Source organism: Drosophila erecta, unplaced genomic scaffold (genome assembly GCF_003286155.1).
Source record: "Drosophila erecta strain 14021-0224.00,06,07 unplaced genomic scaffold, DereRS2 tig00000021-arrow-pilon, whole genome shotgun sequence".
Taxonomy (NCBI): domain Eukaryota; kingdom Metazoa; phylum Arthropoda; class Insecta; order Diptera; family Drosophilidae; genus Drosophila; species Drosophila erecta.
In genome coordinates, this window is record NW_020825198.1 from 11,866,109 (window position 1) to 11,888,080 (window position 21,972).

General features: G+C 42.6%; 5 protein-coding genes across 5 annotated transcripts in view; 2 read left to right on the plus strand and 3 right to left on the minus strand.

Moving 5' to 3' along the window:
• The first annotated feature begins 679 nt into the window (after positions 1 to 679).
• Positions 680 to 12,132, plus strand: LOC6544730 (ATP-binding cassette sub-family G member 1). Its single transcript, XM_001972378.3, has 7 exons — positions 680 to 895; positions 3,886 to 4,431; positions 9,101 to 9,230; positions 9,889 to 10,427; positions 10,483 to 10,995; positions 11,058 to 11,314; positions 11,377 to 12,132. Exons 2-7 carry the CDS (start codon positions 4,341 to 4,343, stop codon positions 11,716 to 11,718), a joined length of 1,872 nt encoding a protein of 623 aa, XP_001972414.1. The 5' UTR covers positions 680 to 895; positions 3,886 to 4,340; the 3' UTR covers positions 11,719 to 12,132.
• LOC6544731 (aminopeptidase Q) lies at positions 12,130 to 15,183 on the minus strand. Its single transcript, XM_001972379.3, has 4 exons — positions 14,554 to 15,183; positions 13,123 to 14,485; positions 12,498 to 13,057; positions 12,130 to 12,432 (listed from the first exon to the last, which is right to left on the minus strand). Exons 1-4 carry the CDS (start codon positions 15,135 to 15,137, stop codon positions 12,183 to 12,185), a joined length of 2,757 nt encoding a protein of 918 aa, XP_001972415.2. The 5' UTR covers positions 15,138 to 15,183; the 3' UTR covers positions 12,130 to 12,182.
• Positions 15,184 to 15,298: 115 nt separating this feature from the next.
• On the minus strand, positions 15,299 to 17,413 carry LOC6544564 (serine/threonine-protein kinase RIO1). The gene is made up of 4 exons (XM_015157710.2): positions 17,311 to 17,413; positions 17,165 to 17,244; positions 15,799 to 17,106; positions 15,299 to 15,740 (listed from the first exon to the last, which is right to left on the minus strand). Exons 2-4 carry the CDS (start codon positions 17,222 to 17,224, stop codon positions 15,366 to 15,368), a joined length of 1,743 nt encoding a protein of 580 aa, XP_015013196.1. The 5' UTR covers positions 17,225 to 17,244; positions 17,311 to 17,413; the 3' UTR covers positions 15,299 to 15,365.
• A 220-nt stretch (positions 17,414 to 17,633) lies between these two features.
• LOC6544565 (DNA-directed RNA polymerase III subunit RPC8) lies at positions 17,634 to 18,687 on the plus strand. The gene is made up of 3 exons (XM_001972381.3): positions 17,634 to 17,859; positions 17,917 to 18,399; positions 18,459 to 18,687. The coding sequence occupies exons 1-3, from the start codon at positions 17,749 to 17,751 to the stop codon at positions 18,585 to 18,587; spliced, it is 723 nt and encodes a 240-aa protein (XP_001972417.1). The 5' UTR covers positions 17,634 to 17,748; the 3' UTR covers positions 18,588 to 18,687.
• Positions 18,688 to 19,383: 696 nt separating this feature from the next.
• The window catches only part of LOC6544566 (F-box/LRR-repeat protein 16), a 28,339-nt gene continuing 25,750 nt past the window's right edge, over positions 19,384 to 21,972 (minus strand). Inside the window, exons 5-6 of the mRNA XM_026978144.1 lie at positions 20,874 to 21,069; positions 19,384 to 20,222 (exon numbers count right to left, since the gene is read on the minus strand). Of these exons, the coding sequence (XP_026833945.1) occupies positions 19,925 to 20,222; positions 20,874 to 21,069 (494 nt within the window). The 3' untranslated portion in view covers positions 19,384 to 19,924. The remainder of the gene's footprint in view (positions 20,223 to 20,873; positions 21,070 to 21,972) is intronic.

The window sequence follows — 21,972 nt, forward strand, 5'->3', positions numbered from 1 at the left end:
TGCAAGCCGAACTTAATCCAGAAAAGGGGTCGTCGTATCAGTTCTCTACCAGTTCACTTGAAAATTCGCCAAAGTAAATTTTAAATATTTTGCGAGTGTTGCATAGCGTAGCATTATGTTCTTTTCGGTATTTTTCTTGAGCTTGGTATTTATTTACCTCTAAGCTATGGAAAGCTTTGCAAGCGTTTAACTATTTATCGATACATTTGGCGCGGTTTAATGTTCAATTTAAATTGGTTTTGGTTGTGATATGTTTGTAAAAACCTAAAATGGCATTATTCAAGAATTAAGTGTGCTGGTGTTTGTTATTTTGACAAATTGTTCTTTATTAAATGCTTCCAAAAATTAAATAATTATTAATATGTATGTTTTTTGAGTATTGACTATTTCATATATCCTTTGTAGAATAAGTTATTCGTTTATTATTTCTGCGATACCTTTCTGAATGAATTCTAAGAGCAAAATTTAAAGAATTTAATATGATTTTGAATTGGTTAACAACATAAAATTACAAAATAAATTACTTGCGTGCAAATAAGACTTAACTAAAGAGTACAATTATACATTTTAAGAGTATATTGCGTTCTCGTCAGTCATATGATTTATCTAATTCATATTTAGGTTGTTTACGATAAGAGCTAATTTACTGATCCACAAAAGTTAACCCAAACTCCCGCTCAGTACTGCGACCATCCACTGGCACTTGGGGAACCCGTTGGACTGCGACTCCAAGTGCCCACTAAGCGGCAGTTCAGTTGTTTTCACGCCGCCGCCGAGAGTGGACGCGATTTCGCCAGCTCTCCAAAAATTTTAGTTCGCGTCGTTTTGTCCTCGGCCAACTTCAGCAACACTTTTCGCGGGGATATTTGAAGAGCATTATATAACCAAAGCCAATGTAAGGAGTGATCTAAAAAATCAATGCATATGCTAATTAAATCAATTTTCGCGAGCAAGTCAATTTCATTGCGGTCTAGTTTATCTTTGTGCTTTGTTTTGGATTGGCTCTGTCCACAAAGGGGAGCCTGTTGTATTGTGTTTGCCCAGTCGGATGGATGTGCAACAATGCCACAAGAAATACAATAATCTATATGTTCACCCAAATCCACATTGCCTACTGTGAGCCAGCAATTCATTTGTCAAGTTTCACTACACAAATTGCAATTCCGGCGATCGTAACTTATCTGAAAACAACGAATTCTTAAAGCTGATTATGGCACTCGTTTGTATTGCATTTTGGAGTACATTTAAAACAAAATCATATCTTTTAGTAAGATTAAATATTTCTGAGATTATCCGTTTAAAAAATGTAGAAAAAGTTTTGTGATATAACAGACCACTATTTATAAATTATTGTTGTTCCATTTTAAATGTTGAAAGATACGCTTTTCTCAGTTTTAATTAATATTCTGCCTCGCCAAACCTTCAGTTTAAAGGGCGCTCGTTAAAGTATCACTATTGTTGAAAAATATCCGACATTTGCAATGAACTTCTTAACTTGATTGAATAATATTTTGGATAAGCAAAAATCAAGCAAATTCATTTCTTAACTTAATTAAAGATTGTTTCACAATTCAAATACTAAACTCAATAATGATTTCCCAAATTCCCTCTTCCCCATTCTTGCATACCTGTTTGTGTTTGTTGTCACTGACCTATGACTCCAATGAGTAATTAAAAGTAAACAAGTGATTAATCACTTTGCTCGGAGTACATGCGTTTCTTTGTTAATTGTTCAAGTGTATGGATTGCGCTTCTACGTGACATGGTTACAATCCGATTATTGTTATTATTTAAGGGGGATTTATAATGCACCATCCTTAATTGGCCATGCGGTGTGTTTAGTAAGTCTGTTTCGAAATACCCTTATAGAATATATGTACGTTAAAGAAAACATAATCGTTCACCTCGAGCAGCAAAATAATAATTGCCAAAAAGAATGAAATCTGACTAATAACGTTAATTAAATTCGGTGCTTTTTGTGGTTGCTAATGACTGCTTTTTTCTACATACATTTCGTCTTTTTTAACGATTAGTTATCCGTCAGGAATTGACGATTTATTTGAATCCAATTGCTGGCCACAAGACTTGTACCACAAGACTTGTTTTCGTTCATTTTTCAGTATGCTAAACGCGCTGCCTGGGGTCAAAGGTCACGCCCATTCGATGTGCCTCTGCTGCCACCTGACGTCACGGACTACAACATAAGAATAGAATTTGAATCTGACAGTCGACGGGAAATTAGCATAAGTTGAGCTGTGTGTAGATTGGCATGCATATTTAAGCTTTCAATTAGCTAATCCTATCAACACATTGGGTATTTCCTCGTTGCGACTCAGTGTTCCTGGGACTGCATTTTACCTTTTCTTTGTTTGTATCCCTCGGCGTTCCAGGTTTTGATCTCGAATTGCTTCTTCTCCAGAAACCGAAACGGGTTTTCTGGTTTTGCATTTAGCCAGTCGGCGCCTGTAGATGTCGAATATACAGACGGCGCCGAAAGCATTAAATAAGTAAATAAGACAAAAACATTTCCGATTTGGCGACCAAAAGTTGTTAACGTATGTATGTTTACCCACCAAACAGGAGCAGCCTATTAGCTACTTGGAATGTTTTGGATAAATAATAACTTAATACATACTAATTTGTACGCAAGTAGCACGAATTAATACCTGACAGTTGTTATTAAAATCTTGCATTGAGGGCTGACAAAGTTGACTCGAGGCGGCGAGAGAGTAATTAGAATTATATTTTATTTTGTGCAAGTTAAAAGTAATTGTTTAATTTATTCGGCCGAAGCGAATCGCAACTGTGAAATCGCGTTATATCTGCGATTTCCAGCCAGAAGGCGAAACGTTCGTGATCCGCCTGTCACTTTTTTCAGTCCGCCGATCAGAACTTGTTAGTTGCGGATTATAATAATACCCTATGAACAGCCTTTTTAAATAATTTTAACCAGTTTTGGTATACGAACTTAATAATTTATAGTCTTTCCAAAACCTTATCTTCTTCGGTCTCCGATCAACTTCAGAACAACTTGTTCTTGTACTACAACTAGAAGATCTTTAGATTGTATAAATAAGGTGCAAAGCGAATGACATATATAATATTCTTTTGCTACTCCATGATACCATATTTATTTTTTTACGATAATGAAGAGTATGTGAAGCCTATAATGCACTCTAAGATCTCTTGGCTTTTTTCCTATGATCACCTGGTTATAAATGGACTCTTTGTCGTTTCCATACGATGAACTCTAGATGCAAAGGCATATGCAAACAAATTGTATTCCTGGGACTAAGCCGGTTCTGCAAAGGGAATGACGCACTTTGTTTTGTGGTAAAAGTTTACATTCAGTGGAGGCTATGTATAGGATACTTTCAGCGAAATCGTAAAATCGATCTAAGAGAAGGATTTCAATTTAAAGAGTGGATAAGAGATATGCAGAACGCTTAATGCTAATACAGTACTTCGTATTCTAACTAAGGAACACGTTTTGCTTGACTTTTACGATTGCTATATGGCTCTGTAGGTCATCGATCTGGTGGGTAATTGAAATACCTGATCTTGAAAAAGATCGCTGGTATTAGCATACAATCAAGTTCAAGTTTAAGCTTTATCAGAAGAGCTAATTGGTACTGCATGAATATTCTATAATTATAAATTTATGACCCAGTGTATTTCTACCAAATTTACAAATTTTTTAAAGAACAATTGTGCACGTGCAGTTAGATTCACCCCGAAAATACTTTATCAGATTGCTTTTGAGGTGGGGAACTCAAGGCCACAATAAAAGGTGATAACTCGTCTGTGCTTTCCTTTTTTTCAGTTTTGCCACGCTATATCTTCGCACACATGTCAAATCTATAATGATTAATTTTTTATTTGCAGCGCGTAAGACGCCAGTGCGATCAAAACAAAACGGGTAATAAATCTGCAATCACACGGCCATGCGTGCATAAAGAGTAACAATAGCAAAATCAAAAGTCATATGGAAAAATATATAAAGATACAACTACAATAATCGCGAGGCTGGCAAAGTACAACAAAAAAGAGTAACGAGTGTACAAAATATAAGCAAATAACCGCGCAGGCAGATCTCCAGCACACACATTCCCATTCCAATTCCGACTTTGGTGCGGTAGGTAATGACACATTCGGCAGCCAGCACACGTATCTAGATGCGAGCGAGCATAGTACGTATCTGAATCCGTCAGTGAAAAGCCGGGTAGCCAGCAGAGCCATCAGAGCCATCAGAGCCATTGAAGCCACCCGCGTCGCTCATTAATATATGAGGTTTTGAAAGCGGCATTAAAAAACGATAAACAAATTCACCAGAACCCGCCATGGATCAGTCGCAAAACCTACTCGCCAAACAGTCCAAAGATGTGGAATTCCAAGACGTATACTACACCGTCAAGGAGCGAAAGAACTTCTGTGAGTTACTTCACCTTACTCATATATCTCGCATACAGCTTGCTTTTATTCAATGCTATTTGGAATGAATTATTCAATCAGAAATACCATGCTTCCCCTTAAGTACTGCTCAATGTATGGAAAATGTGACATTTAGTTTAGCTCGGCTGCAGTAATTAACCATATCCATCTTGCTGAGTAACTAAACAATGCAAACAACTTTGGGTAATTTAAATTTTAGATCCATTTGCTTTCCGCTTTATGCTGCCTTTTATTGGCGTGTTGGGTAATCAAAGTATCTCGTTAGAGCACATTTAGTTTAATAGGCTAACTGTTATTTTCGCCTAGTATAAAAGTGTTAATATGTGATAACTACACTAGTCCTTCATGGCTTGCGATTTGCTAACGTCTGCAAAATGCCAAATATTTGTATTGCACACTTTTTTGCACTCGAGTATATCTGGGCATCTGCGTGGACTTTGTTTATGAGCTATGTGCAATGTTTCTTCGCATCGGAGGTAATGGTCATCTTATGGTCAAGTAGTTGTCTGGACAAGTGGTAACTGCTCCATAATGGACAGCTTGTGGGGGCCAGCTGGTTAGCTCTTTTGCCCTTTTCCTTGCCCTTATTTCTAATGGCGATTGCTCAACTTGTTACATTTGCTTAGGGTTTCATTCCAAATTACATTCGACAAGCTTGGCTGAAATGGTTGACGTTCTGGCCACGTTTATGGCCAACCCTTCTTTTGGTGTGCTCCCAAACGAGTTTTCCCATCGCCGTGCCTGGGCGAAAGTTCAAACTTAAGTGCGGATTCTCTGGCCATGAATTTCATTGACACAAAATCGAATGGGTTGAATAATAGAATGCATTTGGTAGAGCTTCAAGTTTATTTTGGTTGACTGAACCGAATGTATGGAATTAGGCCTGCCGACTGCCGGAATGGAATCACTTTTCAAAGTCAGCACACTTCGCAATGGGTGAAAGAATATATAATATATATATAGTATTTTAAAGGTAGATAGAGAAGACTTTGATGTTTTCATTTATTTTCTTCGTAGATCTCATGGGATCATCTTTAGAAAGTAGATTTAGAAGGTCTTCTTAGTGTGAACTAAGATATTCTAATAAACTTTAGAATATGTTATCATAAATAAGAATTTAATAGTGTAAACAGTTGCTTTCTCATTTTGTATATTCTAGCCTACTCACAATGTAAATTATAGATAAACATGGGTACATAATGATTAAGTACTTTATTGGCCATTTTAATGTTAATCTTAAAGTGCTCGAATAGACTTCATTTGTTGTGCCTAATTTATTCAATACTGGATGTATCTGCGAGCCTAGAGCAATGCACTTTGTAATTGCACTTTTTGTCAAGCACTTAGCATTTTCCTCTAGTAAAATATTTTAAGGAACGACACTAATTTAATTAAAGCCATCCATTAGCACTATTCTTGGAAATACGCGTCATTTAAAAGGCGATTTTAAATTAAATCTTGAGAAGTGCGGTGGCTATAGGGCATATGTCAGCCACGTGTTGAATTGATCAAGGGAAATGCTTGAGCAACTGCTACCCAATAACTTAGTTTTCACGGCCTAGAGTTCAGCTTCCTTATTGCAGAGTCAAACTCAAGTACGACTGGTGATTAATTATTGCTCATACGCCATGTGCAACGTGCAACTCACAGTCGGCAGCGAGATGTCGCCAAATGTTGTCGCCATGTTTCCACAATAGTAGCGAACGATAAGCACGAGAACAGTGCTTCCCATAAATATACGACAAGTTGGATTTTGGAGAATATTCTTTGTATTTCTTTATGGGCCTAATGACTGATTCCAGTTAAATTGCTTATATCTGAGAAACTTCGTTTTTGTGCAGTGGGTTAAGCAAACACGTTGTTGTTTCCCTTATAACCCACTGTTTGAGTAAATATGTACCCAGAAGTCAGTATGTGAGCTTATTGTTTTGTGTACATATTTATCTCGCACATGCATAAGTACACATACTCACACATCGCAGATACATTGCGACTTCCTCGATGTGTGTGCCCCGCATCAATGGAAACTACAGTAGTTGGCGACCAAAACATCCACAACCTCATCATCAGCATCATTATTCCCGCTATCATCATCATCATCATCATCATCATCGCGATCGGCAGCAGCAGCAACAATTGCAGCTACAACAGCAATATTATGTTGGCGCACAGTGAAAAGCGAAAATTGCCCAACATTGATTGAATAATTTTCCCCTCCAAAAGTCGGCGGGCTTCGGACACGTTTTCTATTTTATTTGTACTTTCGTGTTCCGCGACATGGAGTGCGCTTTTCCATTCCAAGTCAGCAGGGCAATTTCGGATTCGTCAGCCAGTCAATGTCCGGGTTTATTCAGTCAAAGGGGTTCAGTTTAACTAAGTAGTCAATTAAATTGAGTGAATCTTTAGTTCTGTATTTCAGTTAATGTAATTAACTGCATAGCTGTGCATTAAGATACTTCCCTTCTTACTTCACAGCTACGAAGTTCTGTTTATAGCCTGCAACTGGGTAGTAAAGTCGAATGCAATGGAAAATAATTAGCCTCCATAGAACTAGTAAATGATTTCTAAAAAAAAAAATTTTCAAGCTGTCAGTTTAAAACACATTGCTCAACCAGCATTACATAAGTTTAATGACTCAGAAGGGCTTGGCGGGGTGATATTGGATAACAGAGTGGAGATCACAGATTCCAGGGCATGGGACAGATCCTATAATTGTCGGTATCGAGTGCTGCATTACAAGTCGCATTCATCGGACCAAACGCGACTGACATGCTAATGGAATTGTGTCAATTAGCTAGAGGCGATTCAATTGCATCAATTAGCGAACTTGTCCCACGGAGCACTGCCCCTCATCTGTTCTCCCAGAGCCCCAAAAGGTGAGTCCACAATCGATCTGGCTAAAATTCAGAGATCCGCTGATTCTTATCATGCTCGGGGAAATGCTCGTTTACTTAAATCACTTTTCAGCATCATGGTTGAGCGTATTATATCTAAAAACATTGGAGTGGAACTCGTTACAATGGCATCACTTTTGTGGTCTAAATACATTAGAGCATCGGCTTTCCGTATCATATTCGCTGCGATAATTAGCACCACAAATGTCACGCCTCATTATGTGACTCACGTAGAATCGTGGGAGCAGCGGTTTACAATGTTTGAGGAGGGGGAGCGGTACGATAAATCAGCCAAGCCAACGTACTGTTGATTGTTGGTCGCCGGTTTCGCTGACAGCACTTTTTCGGTTTTATTTCGGCATGATTTACGGCTTTTAACCGCTGCGCGTGCTCAGAACGTGGTGGCCAGAACGCTTTGGAGGCGGTGGCTAATGGATATGCGGCTAATTGATATGGGCGCCGATCGCTGGTAAACACTCTCTGATAATAGGATTATCGACAGACTCCGAGTTGTCGGTGGCATTCTTGAGTTACTTCGCAATGCGCGATTCAGTTGGTTGTGCAATGGATTTTAATTGGCCACTGGCTCCGTAAGAACTGGGTCAAATGTGGACTAGTGGCGAGTTTTCGTTTACATGTGTGTCAGTAATGAAACGACTTTTATTTAAAATGCTTGCCAAAACAAAATTTCTGCCAATCCTAAATATTGCAATGATGAAGTCAAACTCATACGTGTATGTTGTTATCAACCTAATTCAATGCCTGGCATGATCCCAGACAGACATTGACATTGAGCAATATGAGCTCAGCAACGTTACTTTGTGCTTTTTGGTGCATTTAAAAGATTAATCTCTAACCTCGTTGACCCAAGTGAGTCGAAGACACACTAAGCTTTCTCATTGACCATCCGCCCTGTTGCACCAACTGCCCATGCAATTGATTCACTGGCTCGAAGCCGAAGAATCGATTAATGCCTGAGATGCTTCATTACGACCTTCGGCAATACCCTGTAGTATAGCCCAGCTGCACTGCTGATAAGAACGCCGTTGGCATTGGCACATATTATGCCATTCTAGCATCGAGATCGTCAGATCGCGAGGAATGCAGGTCAGGTTCGCATTGCGAAAGTGCGTAATTGGCTTGAGGGTATATAAATAAGTTGGTTCCTTGTGACCATCGATTCCCCGCCTTAAAACTGTACCACTGTTACGGATTTTTCCACACCCTAGACGAATTTCAAGTGGAATAAATTATGCCCGTGCGAACACCTATAATTGTGGCGTCCAAGCGACCTGTGGAATTTGGCTGACAGACAGGGAAGCTGGTTTCGTTTCTGCCAGTCATGAAATCTTCTCAAGCCCTTCATTTGTAATCTACGGTATCTTTCCGCTGCCGGTGGCACGAAAATTGTTAAAAGTATTTAACTGGATTCTCAGCTATTCTGAGCCACATTGGCCCATTCAATGAAAGTGATTTTCCCAGTTCACAATGAAACTTGATTTATTTAGTTTTATGTCATTCGCAATCTTCATTACTTAATCTGTCTCATATGCAAATCCGTACAAATAAACCAGAATCGCAAGCGCTCATACGTAATAGCTTGAATATATTAGTTTTATTGTTCTATGACTCATTAACCATTGAGTATTTGCTAAGATGTTAGCATATTGCATTTTTAATATGATTTTTTTAAATCAGTATTTAACTTAAGTTATTTCTGTTAACTTAACCGATTATTAATTTATTCATTTAAGGGCGCGTAAGCGGAGAGCGTCGAATTCTGAATGGAGTCAGCGGCAGTTTCCGGAATGGTCAACTTTCGGCTATCATGGGACCCTCGGGAGCCGGAAAAAGCAGTTTGCTCAATGCGATTTCGGGTTTCAGGTGAGAACAATACGCCCAACCAGACTCGACTGCATTGGGCGTTATGTTTTAAGTGTAACAAAACAAGAGTCATATAACTTGGGGCAGCCGAAACTTAACCGGTTCTATGTTTCTGTCTGTGAATGGTGATTAAGTGCGGACTTTATTCCGACTCAAATGCGAAATAACTACTGCGCTCTGTAGGTTTTGGAAGGGGGATAGATAAGAAAACAAACATCCCCAGTAATATGACGCCATTCTGGACCAAAACAGGATTTGCCTACAAAATAGATGTAGATTTGCATGAAACTGATGCTTGCTCAAAATACAGCGGAAACTTACAGAATTAGCTTAATAATCGGCAAAGTCACGAAACGATGTTTTAGAAATAATGATGTTGGTAGGTTGACTAGGCTCGCTTGAATAGGCAGTTGTAAGATTTGTTTACAACCGGAAAAAGGGAAACGATAAGAAACAAAACAATAATAGGAAATGAGTTTCTTTGTTAGATGTAAAAACAGGATATAGTCCTGATCCTGATCAAGAATATATATACTTTATATGGTTGGAAACGCCTTCTTTTGCCTGTTACATACTTTTCAAGGAATCTAGTATATCCTTTTACTCTACGAGTAACAGGTACAATAATAACTTGGATCTAACTTTCAATGACTTTCAGACGCGACGGAGTCACAGGGAACATCAAGATGAAGAGGGACAACGCCTGCTACATCACGCAGGACGATCACCACCAGACCCTGCTGACTGTCGAGGAGCTAATGAATCTCGCCTGCGATCTAAAGTTGAAGAATCGTCACAAAAAGGCCGAAATCATGACAGACATACTGGAGAATCTGCACTTGAATCACCGGCGCAATGTGACGGCGGAAAAGCTGAGTGGCGGGGAGCGGAAGCGATTGTCCATCGCCCTGGAGCTGGTGGACAATCCCAACATCTTCTTCTTGGACGAACCAACCAGTGGCCTGGACGAAGTGACGGCGGCCCAGTGCATCCGATTGCTGCAGGCGATGGCATACGAGGGTCGCACCATCGTTTGCACCATCCACCAACCTTCGGCCACGATATACAACTACTTCGACAGCATCTACGTCCTGGCCAAGGGCCAATGCGTCTACCAAGGTAGTCCCAGGGCCACCATTCCCTTCCTGCGGCTGGCCCAGCTCGACTGCCCCAGGCATTACAGTCCCTCGGATTACAGTAGGTTTTTCCAGTTAATTTCATTAGTGAGTGCTTACTTAATCCTTCTTTATAGTTATTGAGCTGGTGGATGCCGAGGATGGACACCTGGTGCCAGCACTCAGCGACCTAACCGAGAATGGGAAGCTGAACTATGTGGCCAGCCAGTCGAATCAATTGGCACCTCAGCAGGCGGTCACCACGATGTTTTTGGAGCAACAGAAGCGTCCAATTCTGCCCGGCTTTTTCGCCGGCAGTGCCGCCTCCACGGACGGAACGCTAATTGGAGGCACCAGTGCTCTGTTGGAGCAAGTGAAGGCCTTCTCGAAACGCCTCCATACGGATCGGCGGGATATATCTGGGCTGCGTCAGTTCATAGTCCTCATGCGGGTAATGCTACTGCGAATTACGCGGGCTCGTTTGGCCCTGATAATTCAACTGTTCCATCACCTGTTGTGCGGTCTGTTCTTTGGCCTGATATTCTTCCAACTGGGCAACCAAGGTGGCCGGATGTTCGATCATCTTAAATTCTGCATCGGCGCCGTCCTCATGATCGTGTACACCCAGGTGATGGTGCCAATTTTGAGCTGTAAGTGCTTTCCGCTTCTATTTTGTACTGTGTGTGTAGTTAATCCTAATTAATTGCTGCAGATCCCGCTGAGGTGAAAGTGGTCAAGAAGGAAACCTTCAATCGTTGGTATACCCTTACGCCATACTACATGGCCCTCACAATATCGCGACTACCACTCCAAGTGCTGCTCAACATCACCTTCATGGCAGTCACGTACTGGATGTCCGGATTGCCCCAACAGTTCTGGCGCTTTGGCATTTTTGTGGCTGTGGGCCTAATGATCTCCTTGGTGGCCGAGGGAATGGGGCTGGCCATCGGAGCCACCTTCAGCATAACGGTGGGTTTGTTAACCGCATCTGAGGTATACTTTTGGGCTCAAACACCTTATTCCCATTGCAGAACGGCAGTGTGGTGGGTCCGATGATAATAGCTCCTCTGATGGGACTGGCGGTCTACGGATTCGACTTTGCGCCGCAGATATCGGGCGGAATGCAACTGCTGATGAAGTTCAGCTATGTGCGTGTTGGCGTAGTTTCTTTGGTTTTAGCCGTCTTCGGATTTCAGCGAGAGGAACTCGACTGCGATGCGATATACTGTCATTTTAGCGATCCGCGCGTGTTGCTCAAATTTTTAGATGTGGAAAAGGTATCGATGCTCCATCAGTTCGGACTGCTGGCCATGCTGATGCTCTTCTTCCGCGTGATGATGTATATCAGCCTGCGGAAGCGATGCTATGCCTGATTTCGAAACCAATACTCCAGATGAATCTTATCCCTAGCTTTAGGCAATGTCAATGCTGTGATGTTCGATTTTAAACAGACAGATAGATACTTCCTGTACATACTTATGCACCATTCCCCTGAAAAGAACAAAGGTTAACATAGACATAAGATAGCTTAAGTTAGGATACAGTTCACATACACAAAAGCCTTCGAAAGCCAAATTATCTGCAAAGTGCATGACGGAAATTAAGGAAACATCAATTAAGATTTGCCAAATGTACATTATTTACATTTCCGGTAAAATCAAAATTACTCGACAATCCCAAGTTGTTTTGCAGAGAGGAGGCGATAAAAATTTTTACATTTTTGTGGTTACAGTAATATTAATTCGAATTGCGAAGAATAAAACTGATGTTTTGGCAATTCAAGATTATCTGCCTTGTGTTCTTATTGATGTTGCAGTTATGATGAGGCAACATGATATCAGGGCGAGTCCTGAACTGAACTGTTGCTGTTACCATTTTCCAGAGTAAGATCTCGAATGGCTTTAAGCAGATCAAAGTACAGGCTCTTTCGCCAAATCACTTTGTCTAACGCAGGTTCCAGCATGGATGATATGGTAGATTTCTGTGAGGCTGGAAGGTTACTACGCAAACGATTGTTCAGCGACGAAAATTCATCTTTGGTGGTAATCACATTGACAAACGCGTTCAGAATTAATTTAAAGTCCTTGCTGGAGATGTTGATATGTTCATTTTTAGTTTTTTGAAGTCACCATAGTAGTTTTTGAATACTCACCGGTTTAGGATAGCCGCTGTGTTTGCGATGAGAAACTCTTTGCCTACATAGTAGCCCAATGAGGATCGCATTACGGCGCTCAGGAGACCAGCAGTCAGCGTGCTTGGAACCATTTCTGGGTCAAGGGCCCACTTGAGCAACTTTTGCATCGCCCAATACTCCGTGGTGCAGCTGAGGGAATTCAGGAGTATGCTCTTGTCTTTATCGTTTTTGGCCTCGAAGTACATGTCCCGCACCATTACCCAATCATCCTCCAAGGAGTTGCGAATGCCCCTGCAGAGCACGGTTTCTCGAATCTCTTCCGGAATGGAGGAGATGGATTTCTGCTCTATCGCCGACTGAAATCGCTCTTGTGCATCCGCTAGGCATTCCTTGACTTCGAACTGACACGCCGGCTGGTATAAAATCATCGGCAACGAAGAATCCGTTTTATTTTCGGTTTTCGTGGTGTTCAGGAATATTTTGGGGATGTTCGGTATTTCCGGACTTGTTCTGGCTTTCATTGGAAGGGACTTTATTGCGGCTTTAAAAACTGGCTTCATAAGTTTTTTCATGAAAAGCTAAAAAGGGGAGGTCTAGATTATAGATATAGATTAACAATGTTGTCGGATTCGGTAAAACCCACCTTAAAGATACGAAAACCCGTAGTCAATCTCATGATGCCTTGCAGGTTCTTCAAATGAAAAAGTGCTGTTTCCCAAACCACAAAGCTAGTCTCCTTTGAAAGATATGAGATCACTTTTAAGGTGACGTTATACGGCAACAGACCCGACCAGGCGAAACTGAGGGCATCATCGACCAACTGGGCGCGACTAAGCTCCGGAATCTGGGTAAAATCCTGAAGCAGAGCCGTACTAATCAGCTGCAAGTTGTATGAATCGTAGAGGACGCGAAGAGGAACTGCAGCATCGACATTTAATAACAGCCAATCTTTCGGATTAACGATGTGTTTGAGTTCCAAGATATCTGCTTTCTTTCTCTGACAGCCAAGCCACTCCACCTGGGAGAGCGGGAGATTTTTGACGATATATACGACGGGGATCCACCAGCAGTCCTTGGAGCTGATGTCCATTTTTTTCGGATTATAGTGTTTCTGCGTAATAGTCACCTTCTGCTTTTCATCATCTCGCTGGACTGTGAGTAGCGGGAAACCTGGTTTCTTTAGCCATGACTCCATCACAGTGTGTAAACTCACACCGATCGGCAGCTGGTGAGTTTGACGAGCCGCTCGCTGGAGCTCCTCCCACAGCTCCGTGGTCAAAGCGGAGGAGTTGGCGTACCGCTTAATGAACTCTTGCAGTCCCTTAAAGAACAACTTATCGCTGATGGCCACCTTAATCATGTGGATGAGCAGGCACATTTTGTTTTTGCGTAATTTTTGGTGTCTGGTGCTCCTTACATCGGTAGCTATGGCCTTTTCTTTGGCCAAGGAGTCATAATACAAAACATCTAGACGCGTTCTTAGGAGGTAAGTCATGTTATAGCCCTCTTTCTCCATGCCCATCGCCTGGAAGCTCAGATAGTAGTTAACGCCGTCCCGCACATATACTTCATTCAAGTCTGAGGAGCTCACAAGAAGGCCATTCCATTGGCGTGCCACCAGCTCCGCCAGCATTCCCTGCAGGCTTTCATGTCCCCTTCGGCCTGGGTTCACCTTATCCTCGCCGTACACCATCAGACCCTGGCCGCTATACAATTCCGTATATTCCGGCATCACTATATGATCGAGTTTCCCACTCCAATCCGGTCCTTTGGGCAATGGATATGCGAACAAGGTTTCGCAATTTCTAAACAACTTGGGCGTCATTTCCGCCACCTTCGCCAAACTCTTCGCCAAGTGCGGCCGTGACCAGACGGTTATATTCTCACCCGTAGCCGTAGGACCACTATAAACTTTCTGCAGACTGTGGAGAGTCCACATGACCTGGTGAGTGGCTAGCGGTGGTGATCCCATAAATGTCGTCGAAACATAGTTTTCGATTTCGTCGCTGCAAATATACAAACACATACATAAGTTAAACATCCCACCAGTGGCTTCTTTTGAGGATTTACTTACTATGGTGTCTCCTTTATGGGGGGCATATGGGTGAGTGCAACGAATTTCCTGTCGTGCACCATGGTTATGTTGTAAGGGGTCCGGAAGTGTGGGTTATCGAAGCAGGGAAACGCGGTTTGGGCATATTCCGGCTCAAAACGAGTCATGGAGTAGAACACTTTCGGCGTTTTATCGTAGTAGCTGGCATAGTAGCCATGTCCCTTTTGATTAAAATTCCTCGAGAAGAACATGTTGAGTGTGTATTTCTCGCCATATCTGAGGGGAAGTTCGATTACTAGCTTAACCACGCGGGGCTCCCTAACATTTTTCTGTAGCTGGAGTACACTAAGTTTTTTGCCGCTGGCCCAGCGCAAAAGCCATGTTTTTCTTTTTAAAATATACAAGTCGCTGGAATTTAAATAGATGAAGCGAGTTGATTTTGTTGCTTCAATATCGATGGATACGATGCCCTCAAACAGATTCCGAGCACCTCCGGCGTCCAGGCGCGTAAGGATCTTCAGATTATAACGCAATGGCTTTACTGTGGATCCTGTGGCCTTTTCCGGTAAAAAAGCGCAAAGCAATATAAGTATTTTCGGCAACATTGCTATGGGAAAGACTGCGACGAAACTAACGATCTGTAACAACTCTAACTATATAATGGTTTCACCTAATTGACGGTTTCACGCTTCTACATGGATTAGTTGGTTCTTAAAAGGCTGAATTAGATATGTAAGAACTTTACATGTAACAAAATTTTATTTTTGTTACAAAATTTGCATAAAATATTAAGAACTTAAACTCACAGCTATTTTAACGCTATTCAGAATCAACTATTTTTTCATGCTGCCGATTTTCTCCTTGCGTTTCTTCACGTGCTTCTTCACTTTGACCTTGCGCTGCTCGGCTTTCGCATCTTTGACGGCCTTCTTGCGAGCCTTTTTACTTTCCGGAGACTCCTCTCGGGGTCTTGCCGAATTCCTAAACCTTCTGGCTTCTTCATCGTTGTCGTTTTCCTGCGAGTCTCCGTCCTCACTGCCGCTAGTCTGGGCCTCACTACCATCCTCCTCTTTGGCGGTCGAGGATTGAAGAACGTCTGGCTTTTGCTGTACGTCCAGATCCGAAGTCAGACCAGTGATCTTTCCGTAGATGAGATTTTGCTGCACTCCTTGCTTTGCCTTGGCTACATCTCTCTCAAAATGACGTACCTAGAAGCGAAATATAGATAACGTAACATTGATTTTTAAAATCACTGCGCAAACATACCTCGTCCAATCTTTTTGGAATGTAGGTGTTCTGCCAAACAGCCTCATCGATCTTCTCCTGAGCCGAGATGGCGTCAAAATCGCGGTCCTTGATTCGCTCAGAGATGCGTTCCAGGCACTCCTCCATGTTCTCTGTAGTTATAGTCTGATCGGTGATGAAATCAAAAAGCTCCTTCACCGTCATCGTCGCCACCGCCCGCTTTCGGAAAAATTCGGATATGTTGGTACAATCCTTTCGCAGGAAGTCAAAGGAATGGGGATGATCGTGCTCCACTGACTGGCTTACGTCGATAATGACCAGCTGACCATCCTGCAGCAGTATGTTAAACTCTGAAAGATCAGCGTGCACAAGACGACATTGGTTGTAGATGCGCCACATGATGACTACGCAGTCTCTGTACAACTCTCGCGCCTTTGAAGTGCTGAGCTCAACGTCCTTGAGCTTTGGCGCCGGCCACCCGTCGCGACCGCAAAACCGCATGACCAGTACATGCGAGCGTAGCAGGATTGGCTCCGGCACAGGAACTCCCGCGTTGCGCATTCGCAAGTAGTTACGCATCTCCTTCTCCGCCCATGTGCGCACCATTTTGCGCGGATTGTGCTTGCAGTAGCCGTGCCGAAAGCGGAATTCGCCTGACACATATTTGTCGCGGTCCTTAAAGACCAGAATGGACGTCTTGTAGATCTTTATGGCGAACTCCTCTTCCCCATTTTTGGAAACGGCATGATAGACATTAGCCTCTTTGCCCGTGGATATGCAGCCGTTAATTTCCTGTATCATACCGCGATTCAGCAGCTTGAAGAGTATCATCCGGGTACGTGGATCCATCACCTGTTCCGCAGTGGCTCGGTCGTGCTTGTCACGAACTTGTGTCCTATCGCGCCGATCGAAGTTCACCAGCCGGTTGGCTGCCTGCGCGCTCATATTCGTGGTGGGATCGTACTTTTCTACGTTAATGCGGGCGGAATATCGGCGCAGCAGCTTTTCATTTGGTTGGTAGCTGCTGACGCGTTGCGAGCCAGCAGATGCACCTCCAGCGCCGCCACCGGAGCCACCTCCACTGGCGTTTGTTAGCTGCGGCTGGACATGAAGCTTGTTAAAGCCCGTATAAGCCTCCTCATACGCATCGTAGTCATCTCCGACATCGTCGTAGTCCTCTTCATCGTATTCCTCGACCTCTTCATCCTCTGCGTTGGTGGTTTCTATAACTTGTGCCAGGTCATCGAGCGCCTCCTTGGGCGTCAGTTTAATATCCTTAAAGATCTCGTGTTTAACTGTGAGGTTCTTGAAGTCGTTTGACCACTCGGACTATAAAATCAGGAAGTGTAAGATGTATTTCATTGCAAATTCTAAGCACTTTGCTTACACTCCGCAGGTCTTCTTCGTCCTCCTCAGCGTCGCTGTATTTGTGGCTGTCGTTGTTCATCGCGTGACGAGCAGTAGTTACTAATGAGTATCAAGTATTTCGTTGCATTTATATGACAGAAGCTGTTGATGCGGTGCCATACTTACACAAACTTATTAAAGCCCAATAATTTCACAAATTCGTACAACCAGCCGCACGTGTTGCGAATGGCATTCAAAATGAAGCGTTGACATTGTTTTGGTATTTTCCAGGGATGGCTATGTGTAGTAAGCAAATGTACGAATAAAATTTAAAGGGGTTTCAGTTCGACTACAGGACTTATTATCGTGCAGAAACCATGATTGGTTTTTGATTTGGTAATACTGAATACTAATTTTAATAAATTCAATTATTGGCGTTGGAAATAAACTGACTGAAATGTTAGCACGGGAGTACCCTAGCTAAGAGAAAAAATTCCTATCATGAGTATTTTTGGTATTTATAGCACGAGCATGTGGTCACACTACGTCTACACATGGTACTGCAACATTCAAAACAATGAACGAACATTAGTTTGGAATTAAATATTTTTACAATTTGGCGACATGTTCGTGCTGGCGGAGCTGAAGGACAATGTGAGGATTGCGCCGGACCAGTTCCATCTAAAGTTGGTGGATGCCGTGCGCGACGAGATCGACCGAAAGCTGGCCAATAAGGTGTGAGAAATGTGACTCCCCTGTGCACGTCCTGATTCCTGATTTTCTACCCGACAGGTCCTTCTAAACGTGGGATTATGCATTGCGCTGAAGGATATTGTTTCACTGAAGGATTCGATCATCCTGCCGGGAGACGGAGCCTCGCACACGGAGGTGCTGTTCCGGTACGTAGTCTTCCGGCCGATGGTGGGCACCGTGATTACCGGAAAGATACGCAACTGCAGCCGGGAAGGGGTACATGTGACTCTAGGGTTCTTCGACGACATCCTCATTCCGCATGCCGCCCTGCAGCATCCCTCGCGTTTCGATGAGGCCGAACAGGCCTGGGTTTGGGAATATCCGCTCGAGGACGGCGCCAAACACGATCTATTCATGGACGTTGGTGAGCCCATCAAGTTCCGCGTATCAAGGGAGATCTTCGAGGAAACATCGCCCATTGGACCGCCGAAAGCTGAGGCGCAGACTCAGCAGGGAGCCAGCGCATCCTCTGCAGTCGCTTCAGCTACCTCCCAAGAAGTGAAGACGCCGTACAGGATTATTGTTAGCTATTTACCGCCGCTGAGGAGGATCTCTATTAAATGAGTGCTTCTTTCCTCCAGGGTGCCATCAACGAATCCGGCCTAGGCGTGCTCTCCTGGTGGGATCAGCAGGGCAAGGACGAGGAGCAGGACGACGAGGAAGGCGACGATTACGACGACGAAGACGGCGAAGGCGCATGCGAAGAATGATCCTGACGACTACTCCATTGTATGATAGATGCCACTAACATTAGGGTTAAGAATTCGATTTAAGATGAAGTCATGACTATAAAGCTTGATTTAAGCCTGATTGGAGTTTTTTAAGCAAGATCAAATATGAAACGTACCAACTTCAATGTGTTTAACTGGTTCCTTGATCCGCGCTTTGATAAAAACACCATTACATTCATTTTACCATTTATTTATTTTATCATGTACTTGTAGAGTTGTGTTCTTGTTGATTTAAGACTGCAGTTTCCAATCTCCGTTTGCTCAATGTTCTGGATGAAACTCTCACATTGGAGTTAAAAACAAAGCATTTACATTAGGTTTGAGTGAGGGCATTACTTTAATGAGGAGAGCGGCTCTATAACGTAAGCTAGATATATAGAGTATCTTTGACGGCCAGAAGTCGATTGTTTATGGTTCGCAATTGCATTTTGCAATTTGACAACAATTTGCTAAACATTATGTTAAATTTTGACCTCATCGGTAGCGTGCACTTTATGTCACCTTAAAATACTTTCAGTAGCAGTAAGTTAATTACAGAGTAGTCATATGGTACAATCGAAGTTAGGTTTCACTGGTCAGGGTATGCAAAAGTCTAGGATTTGTAAATTTCAATTGCAATTTCAATCTAAAGCTGATGGCAACTTTTGCACGTTTTCGCTATACTCGTAAATATTTTCAAATATTCATCCTTTGTTGTTTTGCTTCTTTGAACTAATGTAATTAATTGCATATTTTGATTCACTTGGTATGTTTTGTAATTTTTTATTTGTTGTTTGTTCGTCTTTTGGGCGCAATGTTTTGTTTTAATTTTTGAGTTGGTTTTTCATTTGTTTTCTTTTCTTTCAGTATTTTACACGTAGACTGCATGTTTAAATACAGCGAGAGTAGTAAATAAAACGTTCGTTAAAAACTACAATAATATAAATAATGTATATTTATAAATATAAATATATATTTATGTATATGTATATTAGACATATTGTATTGCATGTAAATAAATATCATCTTCGGGTCTTTTGTGGTACTTCTTCGTCTTAAACAGATCAACTTAACTAAGTTCCGTATCAAATCACAGCAGAAATCAAAATAAGTCTAAAACTATAAGGGATAGAGTACAGTGTTGACGGAAAGTTAAAGTCACATAGCACGCGAGGAACTTGCCGACTGGAGGTTAGGTGTACCAAATTAGCATACTCGAATGGTTCGCGCATCGCACCGCTCCGCACGGAACCCACAACGAATCGAAAATCAGTGCTCCGGGAGCTCCGGGGATCCGTATCCGTCCATCTGTCCATCCGACCATCTCCACCCATCGATTATTCGATGATCAGGCATCGAGGCAGGTGCTCCTTCAGGTAGTCAAACAGCTCGTGTGACGCCCCCGGGCAGTTGGTCAGTTCCAGCTCCTGCAGATGCCTCAGCTGGATCAGGCTGGACAGACCCGAAGAGGTGAGCAGCGGACAGCCGGCCAGGGAAAGCACCTGCAGGTTCCGCATCGAGCACAGGTGCTGCAGCCCGAAGTCGCGCACCTGGGAGCACCAGCGCAGGAAGAGGGCGGTCAGCGACAGCATCGTGGAGATGTATCCCACGCCAATGTCTGTTATGTGCACACATCTGAAAGGACACAGAACATTTCCATCCATTACATAAATCCATCATTGGCTACGAGCAGAAACTAGTCCGCCTTTCACCAGATTTGTTCCAGAACAAAGTGAAAATCTTATCCACATTACTGAGCACAAGTTTATGGAAGAATCGAACAGAATCAACTTTGTGTCGACGATTCTACCGGGATTATTAACTCAAATGATTTTTAAAATGCATAATACTTTGATACTTTGGTTTTGACTTCCTTTGCTTTAGATGCAAATGCTAAAATGTTATTTGCAAAAAGGATGAAAAGTATTTAGTGTGTACTACTTGGCAAGCGACTTAAAAGGAATAAACTTTAATATAATCAAATTAAAACATGTCTAAACTTAAATAATATTTTAAATTGCTTAAAGCCTTATACTATTCCTGTGCTTAAATATGTTTAAGAGTTTGAAAATATTTTTGAACTTTGTAGCTACTGTGTTTATAGTTCTTTGCTAATTTTTTTCTGTCTGCAACTTTCTGCAGTTCCCGAGGACTAATGGTTGCCGCCGGAGATGAGGTTGAGCTACTCGGCGACGGAAATTGAATTTTACTCATGAATAATTACGCAGCCGGGTGGCGAGGAGCCAGAAGGAGACGCGACCTTGTGCCCGCTGGACTGGTACTCACCTATCCAGCGTCAGCTCCTCCAGCTGGTTCAGATCACAGGCGATATACTCGAGCGAGGCGTCCGTGATGCGGGGACACCAGGACAGGTCCAGGGCGCGCAGCTTCTGCAGGTTCTCGGCAATCAGCTCCACTCCATCATCCGTCAGTTTGCTGCAGCCGGAGAGGCTCAGCACCGTGAGATGCGGCAGGGAGTGCACTGCAATCGGAGGAGAAAACGGGCCGAGTTTGGCATTAGTTTTGGGTATCAGCTGGGACCAGCGAGGGCTCACGTAGCCGCCTGCAGATGCTCCACTTTGCAGGGAGCACGTCCCAGGAAATGATTCCTCTGGAGATCGAATATGAGCCTTCAGTTGACCCCGTTTAAAACGAAATGTAAGTTTCACATAAGTTTCTTTCTTCACCCCGTTAAGTATACGCAATGTTGGGTCGAAGAGAATTTACTTATACAGACAGTCGTAAATGTAAAGTACTAAATGAACTCTATTAAAGAAACTGCTTAAGAAAGTGCTTATAATGGGTGAAACTCTTAAAGTTGTACGCCTTATTTGAAAGCATAGACGAAATCATGAGAAGTACCTTACATTTATTTTGTGGAAGCTGACATAAAATGTCTTGAAATATTCGAGCGGTAACTAGGCTTTGTGGTTACTCAAGAGATGTGGCTGCGAAAACCAATTTACCTAAATCTGACTTGCTCCAGATGTGTTGCTAAGCTGCATGCCATCTCGAGATAGACTAATGTGCCATGTATCTAATTACCACGGCTATTTAAAGCCCACAGCCTCAACGGCTGTTCTAGTTATTCAAACGGAGGCAGTTCCTCAGCGCGTCCCATTTACGTCGACTTCAGTTTACCCTGTTCCACATTTTGCTGTGTCATTTTGTGTCATGTTTGTGCAGCTTTTCCTTTGCTCAACTCTCCTAGCGAATCACGGATTATTGGTCGTTTCTGTGGAACAAGGCACTAACCCGGTTTTGTGGACTTAAAGCTTAAGAGCTAAAGAGACATTTCGGGTAAATTTCTAGGAAATTCTTCTACAACATTATTCCTACGAGTATATCTGGCCAGAAAGTCAAAGGGTTAACTGCGCCGGCTGAG